Source organism: Mytilinidion resinicola, assembly GCF_010093595.1.
Source record: "Mytilinidion resinicola strain CBS 304.34 unplaced genomic scaffold BDZ99scaffold_12, whole genome shotgun sequence".
Classification (NCBI taxonomy): Eukaryota; Fungi; Ascomycota; class Dothideomycetes; order Mytilinidiales; family Mytilinidiaceae; genus Mytilinidion; species Mytilinidion resinicola.
Genome location: NW_022985448.1, coordinates 1,220,593 through 1,237,487, shown reverse-complemented (window position 1 = coordinate 1,237,487; position 16,895 = coordinate 1,220,593). Strand labels below are relative to the sequence as shown.

Genomic DNA, 16,895 nt, shown 5'->3' with positions numbered 1-16,895 from the left:
TTAATGTTTTAGACTCTCGTTGCGCCTGACTCGGCAATACCAAGAGACGCGCACAGCTTGTACTGTATAATATCCTTGTTTGCAGGGGTTCGCTGAGACCCTCAGCAAGACTGCCACGGTGGCATAGTCAACATTCGTTAGTAGCGTAGTCGCAATAGACGAATTGTTCCCCCACAGTACTGAAGACGTAGGCGGTATCACAGTGTGTGTGAGTGGTGCAGTGTGCAGCGGACAGATTGCGACAATGTCATCAGGCATGCTCCACCTCCGTCAGCGTCGTCATCTGCGGGCGTGGAGGCCTCTGTCTGGTGAATTGCTGGGCGACGGTGCCGACAAGCATTGAGCGCCCAAGCCCTGGAAAGCCGCCGACGTCATCCGCGCCTGCTAGCGGGACCCTGACGATCGCGAGAATTTGCCAAGCACTGCCCGAGCGCGATTGGTTGGTTGCAGCGAAGACAGTGCGGACCCAGTGTAACCCTGCGACGAAACTCAAGCCTGGTTGGTGCGCGCGCTCGGCTTTCTGAACGGCTGTGGAATGGGGGGCGCGGGCCCAAACACGACGGGGCGCAAGTTGAAGCACCGGAGTCCGGGTGGTCTCGTGTGTAGTCGGACCGTCGCCGCGTGAGCCTCCAAAGGCATTTCGGCGTCCGACGACGAGTCTCCCAGAAGCGGTCCACGCATTCTTGCGCTTCTTGCGAGCGCTAGGAGCGACTTCACGGGGAACGAGGCAGCCAGCCGGCGCCTTTCGAGCTCGAGGACCTATGACTAACGTACGATCAGATGATTCTGATGATTCTGCTCACACAGGAGCCCAGCGAGTCGACAGCGTTGCCCTTTCTCCCCTTTTCAACGGGTCAACCGTCGTGCTAACCTCTCCAGCCCGCACAAGGTTCATACCATCAAACTGGCCTGTCTGATGGGCCACGCGACGCCGACCATGGCTCACACTGGGCAGCCATGTCCGGTCCGCCATCCTTTCGAAAAGTATGAACCACGCAAATCCCTAGCTCCCATGTCGCGCGGTCAAGCTGGCCATGAAGCAACATGGTCTCCTCTCGGTCAACGTGGCCGAAACTATAGATCTCCGAGTCGTCATTAAGCGGTGTATCACAGCAATAAGTCAAGGAGCTAGAACATAGTACTGTATCGTATTGCGCAGAGTCCATCTCCATGAGAGCCAGAACGACCTCTATGGATGGGGCGTATCTGATTTCTTTCCACCTATCCGCGCCGTTTCATCTGTAGGGATGTCAAGACCTCGAACGACTTTCTCGATTTACCGACAAGTCTTGTGGACCTGAATGCGGCCACGGATAGCACGACGCTGATATGTGGCGGACGTGGAAGTGTGTAGGACTTCTGAGGACTCGTCTGTCGAGCATGGTTCAGAGATAAAGTACCCCCATGGCCGAGATATGTACATAAAGGATGGCCTCGGACCAGCACATATCGCTCTCCTGGGACCAGTCCCATGGGTGTTGCTTCTCAAGACTCGACTACGTAGCTTTCCTGCCTGACAGGTGATTCGGAAATGCATGGCCGATGATCTGTGGTCCAGACCTACTCGGGAGCCTCCGACGTATTATTGATTAGATAAGATTTGCCAGTATAGTCTTCCCCCAAAGGCCCCAAACGAGCCTTACCTGACAACTTAGCTGACGCAGACAACTCTGGCGAGCATCATAGCTCGGCCCAGCTCTTAGTTGCATGCGCAGTTAGCTAATGCTTGGCCTTTGATATTCGATGTATTTCCCACAGCAAATCGAGAATACACTGTCAGTCACGACCATAGGTAATCTTTCCCCGCTTAAGAGGCGGCTTTCCGTCTGTTTCATCGTCATCCTTTTCTGGTGCCTTTTTCTTTTTGCTGGCGACAGCCTTGCTGCTGGTACTGCCATTAGGCGTTGGATGACTGCTTTCTCGGCCGCTTGGAAATGACGAGGTCGGCGTAGGGGCGTGTGAGGGAGTCGTTTGTGCCGAGTTCGGAGTAGGGGAATCCTGTTAGGCGTCTCTAGTCAGCAGAGCTTCGGAAGATGGTATGAGCAGGTCACAGTCCGCTACATACTCGCATAAAACTGGCAGAGCTTCTACTGAATATCCGGTCTGCCTCGGTGATCATGGCCTTTCGACGGGTTGAAGTTCCCGGTCCAGCGCCGCCGGCTGTGGTGATACCTGTGGACCCCTTGATATAGTTGTCAAAGCCCTTGATGATGTTGCCCGCGCTGGTCTCTTCCAAGTAGGATGTCTCGGCTTTATAGATGCTCTCCTCGAGCGTGGCCTGGAGAGGTCAGCAAATGTCTAACATCCCTCTCCAATGCAGCTTGGGGCTGGCTAACCAGCGAATTGTCTAGCTGGCGCTTCTTCTGCAGCGTTTCGCGGAGGTCGCGGCGAAGCTTCTCGTAGTAGGGCATTCCAGCAGAGGCGTCATGGCGTTGTCCGCCGCTGCCGGGAGGCGGGGCGTTTTCAGCCATTGTCAGCGGAGCACACAGGACAGGTGTAGAGGAGGCAGGCGGCAAGTTCGTGGGCTCGTTGAAAATGAGTGTACGCGACAAGTTTCTGGGGGTAGTGTCTCGAAGGCACCGTGGGCACGATCCACGGGTCGATGTTTGGTGGGCACGTGCGGCCGGCTTTTCTTCGGCTCGAAAACAGTGACAGATCGCTGCGTTCTTTCAACCTCATAAGGTATCTGCCCATTGCCTCTACTTCACTCCCCCTGTATCCTCCACCACCGCCAGATCCGGCTCCTCCGCTCGCCCTCCTTGTCGCTGCTACATCGGCCACGCCCAGTCGCCGCCAGTCACCGCCTCACAGTGTCTGCGCCGCCACAGTCGAGCCTTCCCGTCAGTCACCCCGCCTGCTACCGTACAGCGCCGCCATGGATGCGAAAGAAGTCGAACTGCGCGGCAAGGCTATCACAAAGTCCTATGCTGCTGGCGACCCGTCCTCTACTCTCCTGGATCTCCTGAAAGGCCTTCGCGAAGGTGTACGCGCCACCGAGGACCTGCTCCGCTCGACGCGCATAGGAGTGACCGTGAACAAGCTGCGCCAACACAAGGACCCCACAGTGGCGAAACAAGCGAACGAACTGGTAGGCAAGTGGAAAACTGATGTCAGGAAGGCCGCCTCAGGTTCGGCCACGCCGAAGGCCGCCAACGGGATTGCGTCCCCCGCCCCTGCTGTACAGTCTTCGACCCCTCCAAAGATCAAGAAGCACAATGTCGCTCCTGAGAACAGAAGCCATAAGACCGACAAGGTGGACTGGAAGGTCACAGGGAATGACACTCGAGACAACTGCGTGAGGCTCATGTACGATGGCCTTGCACATATGTCAGAAGACCGTAAGTTGCAATACGCCCCATCATGTTAGGTCCAGCCCAATCCGCTAATAATGCTAATCTATGATAGTTCCGGAAGACGTACTGCGCATGGCCCGAGATGTGGAAGTGGCTGCATACAACGTATATCAATCTGAAACAAGCGAACAGTACAAGACCAAGCTTCGCTCTTTGTACCAGAATCTCAAGAACAAGTCCAACCCGCAGCTACGGAAGCGCATTCTCTCTGGCGAGATTACGGCGAAACGCTTTGTTGTCATGACACACGAGGAGCTCAAGTCAGCTGAGCGCCGAGCGGAAGACGCACGCCTTGAGAAGGAGAATATGAGGGAGGCAATGGTTGCACAGGTGGAAAAGAGCATCAGCGCCACATTCACGTGCGGGAAGTGCAAGCAGAAGAAAGTCGCCTACAGTCAGGCGCAGACGAGAAGTGCCGATGAACCGATGACAACGTTCTGCGAATGCACCAACTGCGGAAATAGATGGAAGTTTTCTTGAAATCCAGTCGGACGGGCGAGCCAGGATTCCATAAGACCCTTCTTCGGTGTCTTCGCCAATTTCACATTGATTTAGCGACGGTATTGGCGTTATGGAGAGGAGGGAGTTGGGCGGGGTGGGATTCTCTCATGTCCACTGCACTGCTTCTATGCTAGCTGTACTGTGGTGGAGATTTCTTCACAACTGTTCTGCCCTGAATTCTCAAATCCGCCGAGCACGAGAAGCGAATCAACGAGGCTTGTTACCATTTGCTTTGCCGAAAGGGCCCTTTTATGGGCGGGCATGCTTTAGCTAGCCGCAGCCAAAATAACTTCAACATGAGCTATTTTGTTCCTGTCTTAGTCTTTCGAGTGACACCTTCTCATTCCATTTCTCCTATCTCTACTTTGCATGATACCTTCTAGGTATATTCCCACATCGATTTCAGGCAACATCTATGAATGCCCTTTTCCGATTTGCCTGCGAGTCCTCTGCTGCAACATCCTCCAACCTTGAAATACCGTTTTCTTGCACACGGTCCCCTACAAATCGCAGGGCGGCTATGTTGAACCCGAGAACGTCTTTCATTCCTCCCAGAGTTTGACGAAGATCTGATCGCATGCCTTCCAGCATAGATTTCAGTTCACGACTTGCGACAATTTGCTTTTGATGCGTATTCAGCATGAAGAACAAAACCCGGCACACCAACGTCGTGTTCCACTGGCGACGTACCCATATGGCGACGAAGGTGAACAGGGCTGGTAGGGCGGAGAAGGGGAGTACTAATAGCGCATCATGCAGCTGCGCTGCTGGTATCTTCGAGAGCGTGTTAAGAACATGTCGTTCTGCGCTAATGTTGCCAAGCGCAAGGAAGACAAAATCTCGCTGCGGCGGAGCAAGACTCGGTTTCGCTGCTTTTTGCACCTCCCAATCCCGCACCAGCTCGAGGTCGGCCATCCCTAGCTCCAGCGCCTCTGCAATCTTTTCGCCAGCTGTCAGCGTCGATATTGTTTGCTTAGATGCTGCAGCCGCTCCGTCTTGACCATCCGGTAATTCTGTATCGTTCTCCAGCGACGTGGTAAGAGTTGACTCGTATAGTTCTTCCAGATCCTTTTCGCGCTCTTCCTCCAGGAATATTGGCTCGTCGGTTCGGGACCACACTCGAATGCTCTTGTCGTGTGATGCAGTGACAACAAAGTCGCCAGTCTGACTGACAACCATAGCCCATATCTCGCCATGGTGGCCTTGAAGCTTTTGGACCTGCTCAAACTTATCGCCATCCCAAGTCTTGATTAGTCGGTCCTTGCTGGCGCTGAAAAATATGTGGGTCTCATCGCTGGAGCTTGGACGTGGAATGAAAGAGACTTGCATAATGCTATCACTATGGGCGAAGAACGCCCTGTGACAGTCTCCAAAATCAAGGCCCCAGAGACGGACATTCTTGTCTGCGCTACATGTCGCGATAAGTTTGCTGTCTGATGAGATCGATATATTGAGAACGGGTAGTTTATGCCCATAGAGGTTGAGAAAAAGTTTCAGGGAGTCCGTGAAGAATACTTTGACGGTATTATCTAGTGTTGAGACAGCGAGGAGGCGGCCATCAGGCGAGAAGCGCAGGCTGAGAACATCGTCGCTCACCTTGAGCGTGCGGAAATGAACAAGCTTGAGACGAGGTGATGTGCGCTTAGACCCTGGGATCTCTTCCTGTATTATCTCAAATTTCCAGAATTTGACAGTATTATCGGCGCTGCCAGTAGCGACAGAACGTCCATCAGGGTGTACATGCAGAGACCAAATCGATCCGTCGTGGGCATCCATGCGCTCGATTAGTGCTGACGAAGCAATATCGAATATCTCAAGCTGGCCATCCTTAGTCCCAGCGATAGCTATCCTGTCTCCAGGTATGAAAGCAGAACATAGCGCATACCCAGACTCAAGTGTGCGGAGACAGCTCTGCGTACGCACATTCCAAACTTTGAGGCTCCCGCTAGATGCCGAGAGTAACATCCGGTCGTCTGAGCTAAGAGCAAGGGCCCGGATGTCTGTTCTGTGGCCGGGCAGGTCAACCGAATACACCCTATTATATTCGGGCGCGTCGTCATTCGTTGGTGTCTTCGTTTTGCTTCTCCGGGGTACCTCGAACACTTCGATTGAGTTGTTGGTCGTAGAGGCTAGTAGCTGCAACTTCTTTTGGTCTCGAACGCTCATCCATGTCATTGCTCTGACCTTACCACCGGTGCGCACTGTAACGTATGGCACGATTACCTCGCCAATGTCAGCGTCTGCTGTTTCAATCTTGTCATGAGTCTCCTGATCATGCTCCTTTTCCTCCTTTTCCTTGGTATCATTGCTAGCAGCCTTTTCACGCCGCCTCTTTCGTTTTCGAGCCAAGCTCTTTTGAATTTCAGATTCCGTACGAATGCGCCATATTTCTACGGCTTTCTCAGAGCCATGGATAGCAACGTAGTCTGTTTGGGCGTGAAAGGATATGCCCAGGGTCCGATCTTTACCCTGGCGGTAGAGGACGCCCCTTTCACGCAAGTAACGTAGCTCGTCGAGGTCTCCTATTTTAGCTGCAGAATGTCGGAGACCCTCGAGGTCAATAGACCACACCTTCAACTCGCCATCATTGCCAGCGGTAATGCACCCGCTGGAGTCAGGAGACACTCCCATGGCCCAACACTCACCATTGGACTGGGCCACATGCGTTTCCACGCAATGTTGGGTGTGCACGTCCCATAGTTTGATGAGAGCATCTTTGCCAGTGGAAAGAAGGAAGACCTGCTCAGTCTCCAAACCTGTGGGAATCATGGAATCTCTTTCGCGGACATCGTCCGTCCCAGTGTGAAGGAAATGAAGGGCTGTGATCTGTGCCTTATGCCCTCGTAGCTTGAATAGACCTACTTCAGCCACCAAGTCCCAGAGTATAATATCCGTATCTCTGCCACCACTTGCCAATCGTACACCGGATGCATCAAAAGTGAGGGTGGTGATGGCGGACTTGTGGCCGTTGAAGCTTATGATTATAGTAGCGGTTCGTTCATCCCAAATGCGAATGCTGCCGTCTTCATAACTAGATGGGTAAAGTGATCGTCAGTTAAGTTGTGTATGGGAAGTGTGAATAGAGGTCAACAAACCCAACGGCGAACACATCCTGGTCTGCTCCGCTACGAGCAATAGCAGTGACCTGGGTAGTACTGGCAGTATCGCGCCATCTGCTGAGCAGTTCGCCTTTCTTCACATCCCAGCACAGGACTTCCTCGTTCGCGCCAACATATGCGCGTCCAGCGCCGGAGGACCGGCCAGATCCAATTGGAATAGAGCTATCCGCCGTCCAGACTAGGTTGGATGAGGCCGAATTTACGACAGCGAAGGCTTGCGACTGCTCATACTTAGAGTACGAGCGAACCATGCTGGACAAGGTAAAGCGGGCGTTGTGTGAGGGTCAAAGGTGCCAGGCGATTAGGATAATCCGCGGCTAATCTAGAATGTTTCCCATTTCGTTTTTGTGAAGGCGGCTCAAATGAAAGTGAGAGTTTCTTATGGATGAAGTTGAGGGTAAGTTCGAGATTTTTTTATCTAATCAGATAAGATCCTGGGCTTATTCCACTTGGCCCACCACAGCACCCCCGCCATCACCAGCAGTCCTGGGTCTCTCGCAAACAGCACCGCCGTGCATAAGTGGCTGCTTTGATTCGACGGCCTTCTTTCACTTCTCATCTCTTCCTCTGTCCCTCCCCCGCCCGGCAAGACTTCCTGCCGTCCTTCAACATGCTTCTCCTAGACTATCAAAATGTTCTCATAGAGTCCCTGTTGAAGGATCGTTTTTCGGGGTATGCCAATTCCCTACATCCACAGCTCTAGCAGCTAATCTGATACCAGGGCACCTCCTGTCTCAATTGACCAAGTCGTCTCCGACTTCGACGGTGTGACCTTCCACATCTCCACGCCCGAGTCCAAGTCCAAGATCCTAGTATCCATCTCCGTCAAATGCTTCCATGAGCTAGTGCAATATGGCGCTCAGTCAGTGTTGGAGCGGGAATATGGCCCTTATATCGTCCCGGCTGAGCAAGGCTATGACTTCTCGGTGCAGGTGGACTTGGACAACCTCCCTGCAGATCAAGGTACGTGCCTCTGATATGGTACCACTGCTCTCGTTGACTCGGCCTTACAAAACAGACGCGCGAGAGGACCTGGTTCGCCGAATCTCCCTTCTCAAGCGCAATGCTATGGCAGCACCATTCGAGCAAGCCTTTGACGAATTCGCCGAACTCCAAGAGCAAGCATCCAAATTCACCTCGGAGCAAGCACCTCAGGGTGTGCAAGAAGGAGGGGAGGTCCGTGCCATACACTACCGAGAAGAAGAGGCCATATACATCAAAGCGAGCCATGACAGAGTGACGGTCATCTTTAGCACTGTCTTCCGCGAGGAAACGGATCGGATATTTGGGAAAGTCTTCCTTCAGGTACAGTACACGCGTTCAAGTTGTCACCACACGTACCCCAATTGACGCTTCTCCCCTAGGAATTTGTGGATGCTCGAAGGCGCGCGATTCAAAATGCGCCGCAGGTCCTCTTCCGCAACGATCCCCCACTTGAACTTCAAAATGTACCGGGTCTCGGAGCCTCTGGAACCGGAGAGATTGGCTATATTACCTTTGGTTTGTCAGCCTCTGCCGTTTTGGAGATCAGCTGCTGATATCTCTTAGTCCTATTCCCTCGACACCTGACTAGACAACGAAGGGACGATGTGATATCACATATTCAAACATTCCGTGATTATTTCCACTATCACATCAAAGCATCAAAGGTTTGCAAATCTGCACACTCTGTATATACAAGTTGCTCACCAGAACTTCATAGGCTTACATCCATTCGAGGATGCGGAGACGAACTGCGGACTTCCTCCAAGGTATGAAAACTATGAGCATATCCATATGCAAAAACGCTAATCTGTGAGCAGTGTTACGGCGAGCAAGGCCAGAAGGCGACGAGAAGGAACGGAAGACAGCAAGCGGCCGAACATTCAAGGTACAAGCCTAAGTCAAAGTGGAAATGCGCTCTACAAGCCTCCGATCAGAGATGTATCAGCTTTACGCTGGAGCGGGTTCTGGGTAAGTTTCAAGCCTGCTTAGCTGCATGTAGAGCACGGAATGGCGTAATATTTGGGCAGTGTATACTTCAAAATGTGTTAGCGGTGGTCTACTCAGGAAAGCGGCGAATTCTAGGAGCGCAACCACGTATGTGTCCTCGCCCTTTGAAGCATAGAGTATGGGTGCATACGCACAAAGACCTGGGCAGTCTTGTTGTAGCAAACAATCTATGATATAGCGCCTCGTCACCGAGCTTATTACATTTTCTGGCCTTGCTTGAGGTTCCTGAAAGTATTGTTTTCAAATGTGAACTAGGCAGATTCTTCCCCTCGATAGGCTTGTGAATACACTAGATGGCATTAAATTGCAGTACCTTGATATCTCTCTCATTCAAACAAACTTATGCCTCCGGACTCTTTGAGATATATCAAAAGCTGGAGCGACAAAAGAGACCTGTTACTAGTAGGCCTTAAAATCGAATAATTCCCTTTAGGCGGAGGCTTGTCATTATTGCTGCCCAGGTGTGGAGACGGAAATAGACGCCAAGGAATATAGTGCAGGGATTAAACCGGTGGCTTGGCACATGCGGCTCGGCCGTGTCGATTTTCTTCTATAGCTTCAAACACCTCTCTCTAGGCAGCTCCACGCTCGCCACCTCCCACATCGCCCTGCACTATCTCTCACCCGCTTCCCCTTGTGATACCCTATTGAAGCAAACGCGCCTGTGCTCATACAACGTCTCGCCTATCGCCCAGCCGCGTGGCACGAACACGACGTCGTTTCTTCACACCCGGCCTCGAGTCCCCAACCTCCATCGATCCGCGTACTTCAACCTCAATCCTTCATCATGGCGGACCAGAAGAAAGAAAACAACTTGGCGCAGTTCAAATATGCGGCCATGTCGAATTTGGTCCTCCAGGCGGACCGACGCTTCGTCACCCGCCGTGGAGATGAAAACACTGGTGACCCCGAGTCACTGGCCGGCCGCATAAACATCCGCGACATGGGCTCACGGACAGCGCGCGAGGATGCGCCTGTTCAGAAAAAGAAACCGAAAGGACCTGCCGACGTGGAACGAGGAAGCATCCGCGAAGGCGAGGACGTTCTGGAGAGAGAACAGAAAAAGAGGAAGCGTGGAGAACCCGCTCAGATGCGTGGTGCAGGAATACTTTCGCAGCAAGACCTGTTGGTGGAGGACTTGAAGTACCGGCCGAGGACACCTGCCACGAGAGGAACGTACGATCTGATCAACACCATCGTTGGGAGGAGTCTTGGAGACGTTCCAAACCATGTCACTCGAAGCGCTGCTGATGCTGTGCTGGAGTACCTGAAAGACGAAAATCTGAAAGACTTCGACCGGAAGAAGGAGATTGACGACATTTTGGGCTCCTCCATGGGGTCCAAGGAGTTCAACGAGCTCGTAAATCTTGGCAAAAAAATCACAGACTATGATGCACAGGACGAAGACGAGGATGTGGCACATGCTGAGGAAGGGGCTGACGATGTAGACATCGACGAGAAGCAGGGTGTTGCCGTAGTGTTCGACGAAGAAGACGAGGATGACGAAAACGCTGGTCAAACTTTCGAAGTCCGAGACGAGGATGAATCGTCTGACGACGATGGCGACGACCTTGCTGACGACGACGGCACTGGAGCACCCGAGGAGGGACAAGGCAACGATATCGGGGGAGGAGAGGAGATGATCATCGAATCAGAGTCACTGCAAACTGGCGACACCAAGCGGAAGGGCGACGGGCTGATCCCAGCCCACGAAATTGACGCGTTCTGGTTACAGAGGCAGATTGGACAAGTTTACAAGGACGCGCACACTCAACAAGAGAAGACCCAAGATGCACTACAGATTCTCTCCGGTCTTTCCGACGACGGGGATGAGAAGCCACTTCGTGAGATTGAGAACGACCTGATGGAGCTGTTCGACTACGAGCAGCCCGAGCTTGTTGCCAAGATGGTCCTCAACCGGGACAAAATCGTCTGGGTGACTAAATGGCGGAGAGCTGCTGAAGACAAAAACGCGAGAGCTGCTGTTGAGCGCGAGATGATTGCTGAGGGGTACAGAAATATTTTGAACGAGCTTCGCACGAGGGAGGACGCAACTGCCGGAGAGGCGCCCTCTAATGCGAAGAAAATCAAGCTGGACTTGATGGACATTGACGTGTCAAATGGTTCTAAAGATGTGGCCATGACCGATGCGCCCAAGGAAGGAGGTCTCGTTGGTGGACTGCAGCCGAAACGCCTCGTCAACCTGGACAATCTCATCTTCGACCAAGGGAATCATCTTATGACAAATCCCAACGTGAAGCTACCACAAGGCTCTACGAAGCGGACATTCAAAGGCTATGAGGAGATTCATGTTCCAGCCCCGAAAGCGAAGAAGGATGCCAACGAACCAAAGAACATGCCCGCGTCTGAGCTACCGGATTGGGCGAGACAAGGATTCGGCAATTCCAAAGAGCTGAATCGAATCCAGACTCGATGTTTCCCTACCGCCTTCAACGACGATGGTAATATGCTCATCTGTGCACCTACCGGCTCTGGTAAAACGAATGTTGCTATGCTAGCTATGCTTCGAGAAATCGGCAAACATCGAAACCCGGAAACGGGGGAGATCGCTCTCGATGATTTTAAGATCATATATATTGCTCCGCTTAAAGCCCTGGTCCACGAGCAAGTCGGCAACTTTGGCAAACGACTCGAGCCATACGGTATTCGCGTTTCGGAGCTGACGGGAGACCGTCAACTCACGAAACAGCAAATAGCTGAGACTCAGATAATTGTCACCACGCCCGAGAAGTGGGATGTCATCACCCGAAAGGCAACAGACACCAGCTACACCAACCTTGTTCGGCTTATTTGCATCGACGAAATCCATCTCCTACATGACGATCGAGGACCCGTCCTAGAAAGTATCGTTGCCAGGACTATTCGGCGGATTGAGCAGACAGGCGACAACGTCCGATTAGTGGGCCTCAGTGCCACTCTTCCCAACTATCGCGATGTCGCTAGCTTCCTTCGCGTTGACCCTTCCAAAGGTCTTTTCCACTTCGACGCAACATTCCGGCCGTGCCCGCTGAAGCAAGAGTTCATCGGCGTCACTGATAAAAAGGCCATCAAGCAATTGAAAGCAATGAATGATGTTTGCTACACCAAGGTGCTAGAGCAAGTAGGAGAGAAGCGGAACCAAATGCTCATTTTCGTTCATTCGCGGAAGGAGACAGCAAAAACAGCCAAGTATATTCGAGACAAAGCTCTCGAATTGGAAACGATCGGTCAGATCATGAGAAGTGACGCATCAAGCCGGGAGATCTTAAGAGAAGAGGCCGAGACCATTGCAAACTCAGACTTGAAAGATCTCCTTCCCTACGGGTTTGGCATACATCATGCTGGTATGACGCGAGCAGACCGCATATCAGTCGAAGACCTCTTCTCAGACGGCCATTTGCAAGTGCTTGTGTGTACGGCTACCTTGGCATGGGGCGTTAATCTCCCTGCGCACACAGTCATCATCAAGGGAACCCAGATCTATTCACCCGAGAAGGGTAGTTGGGTCGAGCTGAGTCCGCAAGATGTACTGCAGATGCTTGGCCGCGCGGGAAGGCCTCAATTCGACACCTACGGAGAAGGAATAATCATTACAACCCAATTGGAGTTGCAGTATTACCTCTCGCTCCTCAACCAGCAACTTCCGATTGAAAGCCAATTCATCAGCAGACTCGCAGACAACCTCAACGCCGAAATTGTGTTGGGGAACGTGCGGAGTAGGGATGAAGGTGTCGAGTGGTTGGGTTACACGTACCTCTTCGTTCGGATGCTTAGATCCCCTGGGCTGTATAGTGTTGGCGCCGATTACGAAGACGACAAATCGCTCGAACAAAAACGCGTAGATTTGATACACTCAGCTGCCACAGTCCTGGAAGCCTCTGGCCTTGTCAAATACGATAAGAGATCTGGGAAGTTGACAACAACAGAACTCGGGAGGATAGCCTCTCACTACTACATTACGCACAACTCTATGACGACCTACAATCAGCATATCCAACCATCGATCACCTCCATTGAGCTTTTTCGCGTGTTTTCTCTCAGCGAGGAATTCAAATACATTCCTGTACGCCAAGATGAAAAGCTAGAGTTGGCGAAGCTACTCAGCCGCGTCCCAATTCCTGTCAAGGAGAGCATCGAAGAACCTCAGGCTAAGATCAACGTTCTCCTCCAAGCGTACATCTCCCGCCTGAAGCTTGAAGGACTCGCCCTCATGGCAGATCTCGTATACGTCACTCAATCCGCCGGGCGAATCCTTCGTGCCATTTTCGAGATCTGCCTGAAGAAGGGGTGGGCATCAGTAGCAAAGATTGCGCTAGATCTTTGTAAGATGGCAGAGAAGCGGATGTGGCCTACCATGACAGCCCTCAGACAGTTTACCACGCAAACAGCAATGTGTCCACCCGATGTGATCCAGAAAGCTGAGCGGATTGATGTTCCCTGGTCCAGCTTCTTTGATCTCGACCCGCCACGGATGGGCGAGCTTCTAGGCATGCCTAGGGCTGGCAAGCTGGTTTGTGGACTTGTAGAGAAATTTCCCCGCCTTGAGGTGACCGCTCAGGTACAGCCTGTAACGCGATCTATGCTCCGCATGGAGCTGACTATAACTCCGAATTTCGAGTGGGACGATGCACTGCATGGGGCAGCCGAAAGCTTCTGGATTCTAGTTGAAGACTGTGACGGGGAAGAAATTCTGTTTCATGACCAATTCCTCCTGCGCAAGACCTATTCACGAGCCGAAATGAACGACCATCTTGTCGACTTCACAGTTCCCATCACCGAGCCAAAGCCCCCCAATTACTTTGTGACTGTCATCTCAGACAGATGGATGCACTCTGAATTCAAGTTCCCTGTCTCCTTCCAGAATCTTATCCTTCCAGAGAAGTTCCCTCCGCACACTCCTCTTCTTGAGCTGCAGCCACTGCCTATCTCGGCCTTGAAAGTCAAAGAATATCAAGGTCTATACGAGAGCTTGGGCCGTTTCAACAAGATCCAGACTCAAGTTTTCAACTCTCTCTACTCTTCGGACGACAATGTATTTGTTGGCGCTTCCACGGGCATCGGAAAGACAGTCTGCGCGGAGTTTGCTATCCTGCGTCATTGGACCAAAAACCTCGATGGGCGCATTGTCTACATCGCACCATTTCAGGAAGGTGTTGATAACCGGTTGATCGACTGGAAAGAGCGGCTCTCGACGATTGCTGGAGGCAAGGAAATCTTAAAGCTTACTGGGGACCTCACTGCCGACCTTCGACTACTAGAACGCGGAGATCTTGTCCTAGCAACACCAATCCAGTGGGATATCATCTCCCGCCAGTGGAAGCGTCGTAAGAATGTGCAGAGTGTGGCGCTACTGATTGCGGATGACCTACACATGCTAGGAGGCCAGGGCGGGTATACTTATGAGGCCATTGTCTCCCGCATGCATGCTATGGCTTTCCAGGTGGAATCCGGACTACGCATAGTCGGTCTAAGCGTCTCACTTGCAAATGCTCGCGATATTGGCGAATGGATCGGAGCGACAAAGCATACGATATTCAACTTCAGCCCCCAGATCCGAGCTGTCCCGCTGGAACTTCATATTCAATCCTTCACGATACCCCACTTTCCTTCTTTGATGCTTGCAATGGCCAAACCCGTTTACCAGTCGATCATCCAGCTATCTCCTGGCAAATCAGCGATGGTCTTTGTTCCCAGTCGAAAACAGGTCCGGTCGACAGCTTTAGATCTTCTTGCTGCCTGTCTGGCAGACGATGATGAGGATCGCTTTCTCAATGCCTCGCCAGATGAGCTCGCGCCTGTGCTCGCAAAGGTGAATGAACGAGCACTCGCGGAGTCTCTATCTCATGGCATTGGGTACTTCCACGAAGCCTTAAGCTCCTTCGATAAAAAGGCAGTCCAGCATCTGTTCAAGGTTGGTGCCATTCAAGTCATGCTCGTCTCAAGGGATTCCTGCTGGGAGATCGATCGAAATGCCCATCTCGTTATCATTATGGGCACACAGTTTTTCGAGGGCCGCGAACACCGTTACATCGACTACCCGATTAGTGAGATTTTGCAAATGTTCGGGAAGGCGGGAAGAACCGGAGAGGACAAGACCGCCAAAAGTGTGCTCATGGTCCCCGCCGTGAAACGCGAGTACTACAAAAAATTTCTCCATGAGGCACTCCCCATTGAGAGCCAGCTGCAAGGCTACCTGCCCGATGCCTTCGTAGCGGAGATTAGTTCGAAGACTATCGAATCAATGCAGGATGCAGTCGACTGGTCGACCTACACGTACTTCTATCGCCGACTACTGGCTAATCCCAGCTATTACGGACTTACGGATCCTTCTCAGGATGGGCTGAACGCTCATCTCTCCGACCTTGTTGAGACATCACTAAAGGAGCTCGTCGAAGCTAAGATCATCGAGCTGGACGAGGACGATGACTCCATCACGCCCTTGAATCCAGCAATGATTGCAGCCTATTATAACATCTCCTTCATCACGATGCAGACATTTTTGCTATCTCTCACAGGCCGCACGAAGTTGAAGGGAATTCTCGAAATTGTCACCTCCGCAACGGAATTTGAAGGCATACAAATCCGTCGCCACGAAGATAAAATTTTGAGTCGAATCTACGATCGACTTCCAGTGAAGATGGCAGAAGCAAGCTACGAGTCACCACACTTCAAAGCCTTCGTGCTTCTACAGGCTCACTTTTCCCGCATGCAACTGCCGGTCGATTTGGCAAAAGATCAAGAGCTCATATTGCGTAAGGTCCTCAACCTGCTTAGCGCTTGTGTAGATGTTCTTTCTTCGGAAGGCCATCTCAACGCAACAACTGCGATGGAGATGTCCCAGATGGTAGTTCAAGCGATGTGGCAATCGGATGGTGCCCTGAAGCAACTTCCCCACTTCGATGATCAGGCACTCAAGGCAGCCAAGGAATTCAACATCAACGATGTCTTTGAGTTCATGGACGCGATGGACCCAGAAACATACCCGCAATACGAAGCCCTTATCGAGAAGCTTGGATTTGACGGGCAGCAATTGTTAGATGTCTCCAAATTCACGAATGAGTACTATCCCAACGTTGAACTTTCTTTCGAAGTGGACCGCCCGGAGGAGATTGTTGCGGGCAGCCCGTCATGCCTCAACATTACAATCGAAAGGGAACTTGAGGAGGATGAGGAACCAAAGACAGAGGTCTATGCGCCCTACTTTGTGGGTAGCAAGAGCGAAAACTGGTGGTTGGTCATTGGCGAAGAGTCAACAAAGAATCTGGTGGCCATCAAGAGGATCACTTTTGGGAAGAGCTTCAGGACGAAGCTTGAATATGTGGTTCCAACTGCTGGCAAACATGAACTAACGCTCTACCTGATGAGCGACAGCTATTGTGGTGTGGACCAAGCGCCAATATTCAATGTAACCGCAGCAGAAGGCGAAGACGATGATGATGAGGAAGAGGACGAGGACGAGGATGAAGAAGAGTGAACGAAGGTACAGGCTCGACTCTATGCTAGGCAAGGAATGCTCAATTGACGGAACGGAGGGGCTATAATGATGTAATGGTAGTAACAGTTGGACGAGAAAGTCCCAATATATCTCTGTCTCTTCAAACTACTGCTGATAAGTTGCCTCTACATGAGTCCGACGAGGAAAGATGTAACTATATCCAATCTGTTACGTCCCCCTAGCACGAGCACGAGCACGATCATAATCACGTGCTATAGATCAGGTGACGCCTGATCACGTGCGCACCGGAAAGCTATCCCTTAACCCGCTGCGGCGCAACGCTCGGGCCAGGCTTGGCGGAACATCGTACCGAGCTGTACGCTGGGGCATCAACACAGAATGTAAACAATAGAAATCACAGCCAATTTGACCACGATTTGTTCCTCCAAAATGCCCAGAACATCAAACGACATTGACTACGTCAAATGGAAGGAT

The 16,895-nt window shown here is 51.9% G+C and overlaps 4 protein-coding genes across 4 annotated transcripts; 2 read left to right on the top strand and 2 right to left on the bottom strand.

Moving 5' to 3' along the window:
* Positions 1 to 1,776: 1,776 nt before the first annotated feature.
* Positions 1,777 to 2,471, bottom strand: BDZ99DRAFT_478018 (NuA4-domain-containing protein; the record flags this gene model as incomplete). Its single annotated transcript, XM_033722144.1, has 3 exons — positions 1,777 to 1,998; positions 2,066 to 2,278; positions 2,337 to 2,471. 3 exons carry the CDS (start codon positions 2,469 to 2,471, stop codon positions 1,777 to 1,779), a joined length of 570 nt encoding a protein of 189 aa, XP_033575496.1.
* Positions 2,472 to 2,875: 404 nt separating this feature from the next.
* On the top strand, positions 2,876 to 3,833 carry BDZ99DRAFT_489176 (transcription elongation factor S-II; the record flags this gene model as incomplete). Its single annotated transcript, XM_033722966.1, has 2 exons — positions 2,876 to 3,338; positions 3,406 to 3,833. The coding sequence occupies 2 exons, from the start codon at positions 2,876 to 2,878 to the stop codon at positions 3,831 to 3,833; spliced, it is 891 nt and encodes a 296-aa protein (XP_033575495.1).
* On the bottom strand, positions 3,811 to 7,224 carry BDZ99DRAFT_534720 (F-box/WD repeat-containing protein pof1; the record flags this gene model as incomplete). The annotated part of the gene is made up of 2 exons (XM_033726543.1): positions 3,811 to 6,885; positions 6,950 to 7,224. 2 exons carry the CDS (start codon positions 7,222 to 7,224, stop codon positions 4,257 to 4,259), a joined length of 2,904 nt encoding a protein of 967 aa, XP_033575494.1. The 3' UTR covers positions 3,811 to 4,256.
* Positions 7,225 to 7,583: 359 nt separating this feature from the next.
* BDZ99DRAFT_534718 (Sec63-domain-containing protein) lies at positions 7,584 to 16,801 on the top strand (the record flags this gene model as incomplete). The annotated part of the gene is made up of 9 exons (XM_033726542.1): positions 7,584 to 7,645; positions 7,695 to 7,936; positions 7,992 to 8,278; positions 8,338 to 8,473; positions 8,522 to 8,622; positions 8,666 to 8,724; positions 8,776 to 8,926; positions 8,986 to 9,052; positions 9,619 to 16,801. The coding sequence occupies 9 exons, from the start codon at positions 7,584 to 7,586 to the stop codon at positions 16,437 to 16,439; spliced, it is 7,926 nt and encodes a 2,641-aa protein (XP_033575493.1). The 3' UTR covers positions 16,440 to 16,801.
* Positions 16,802 to 16,895: the final 94 nt, after the last annotated feature.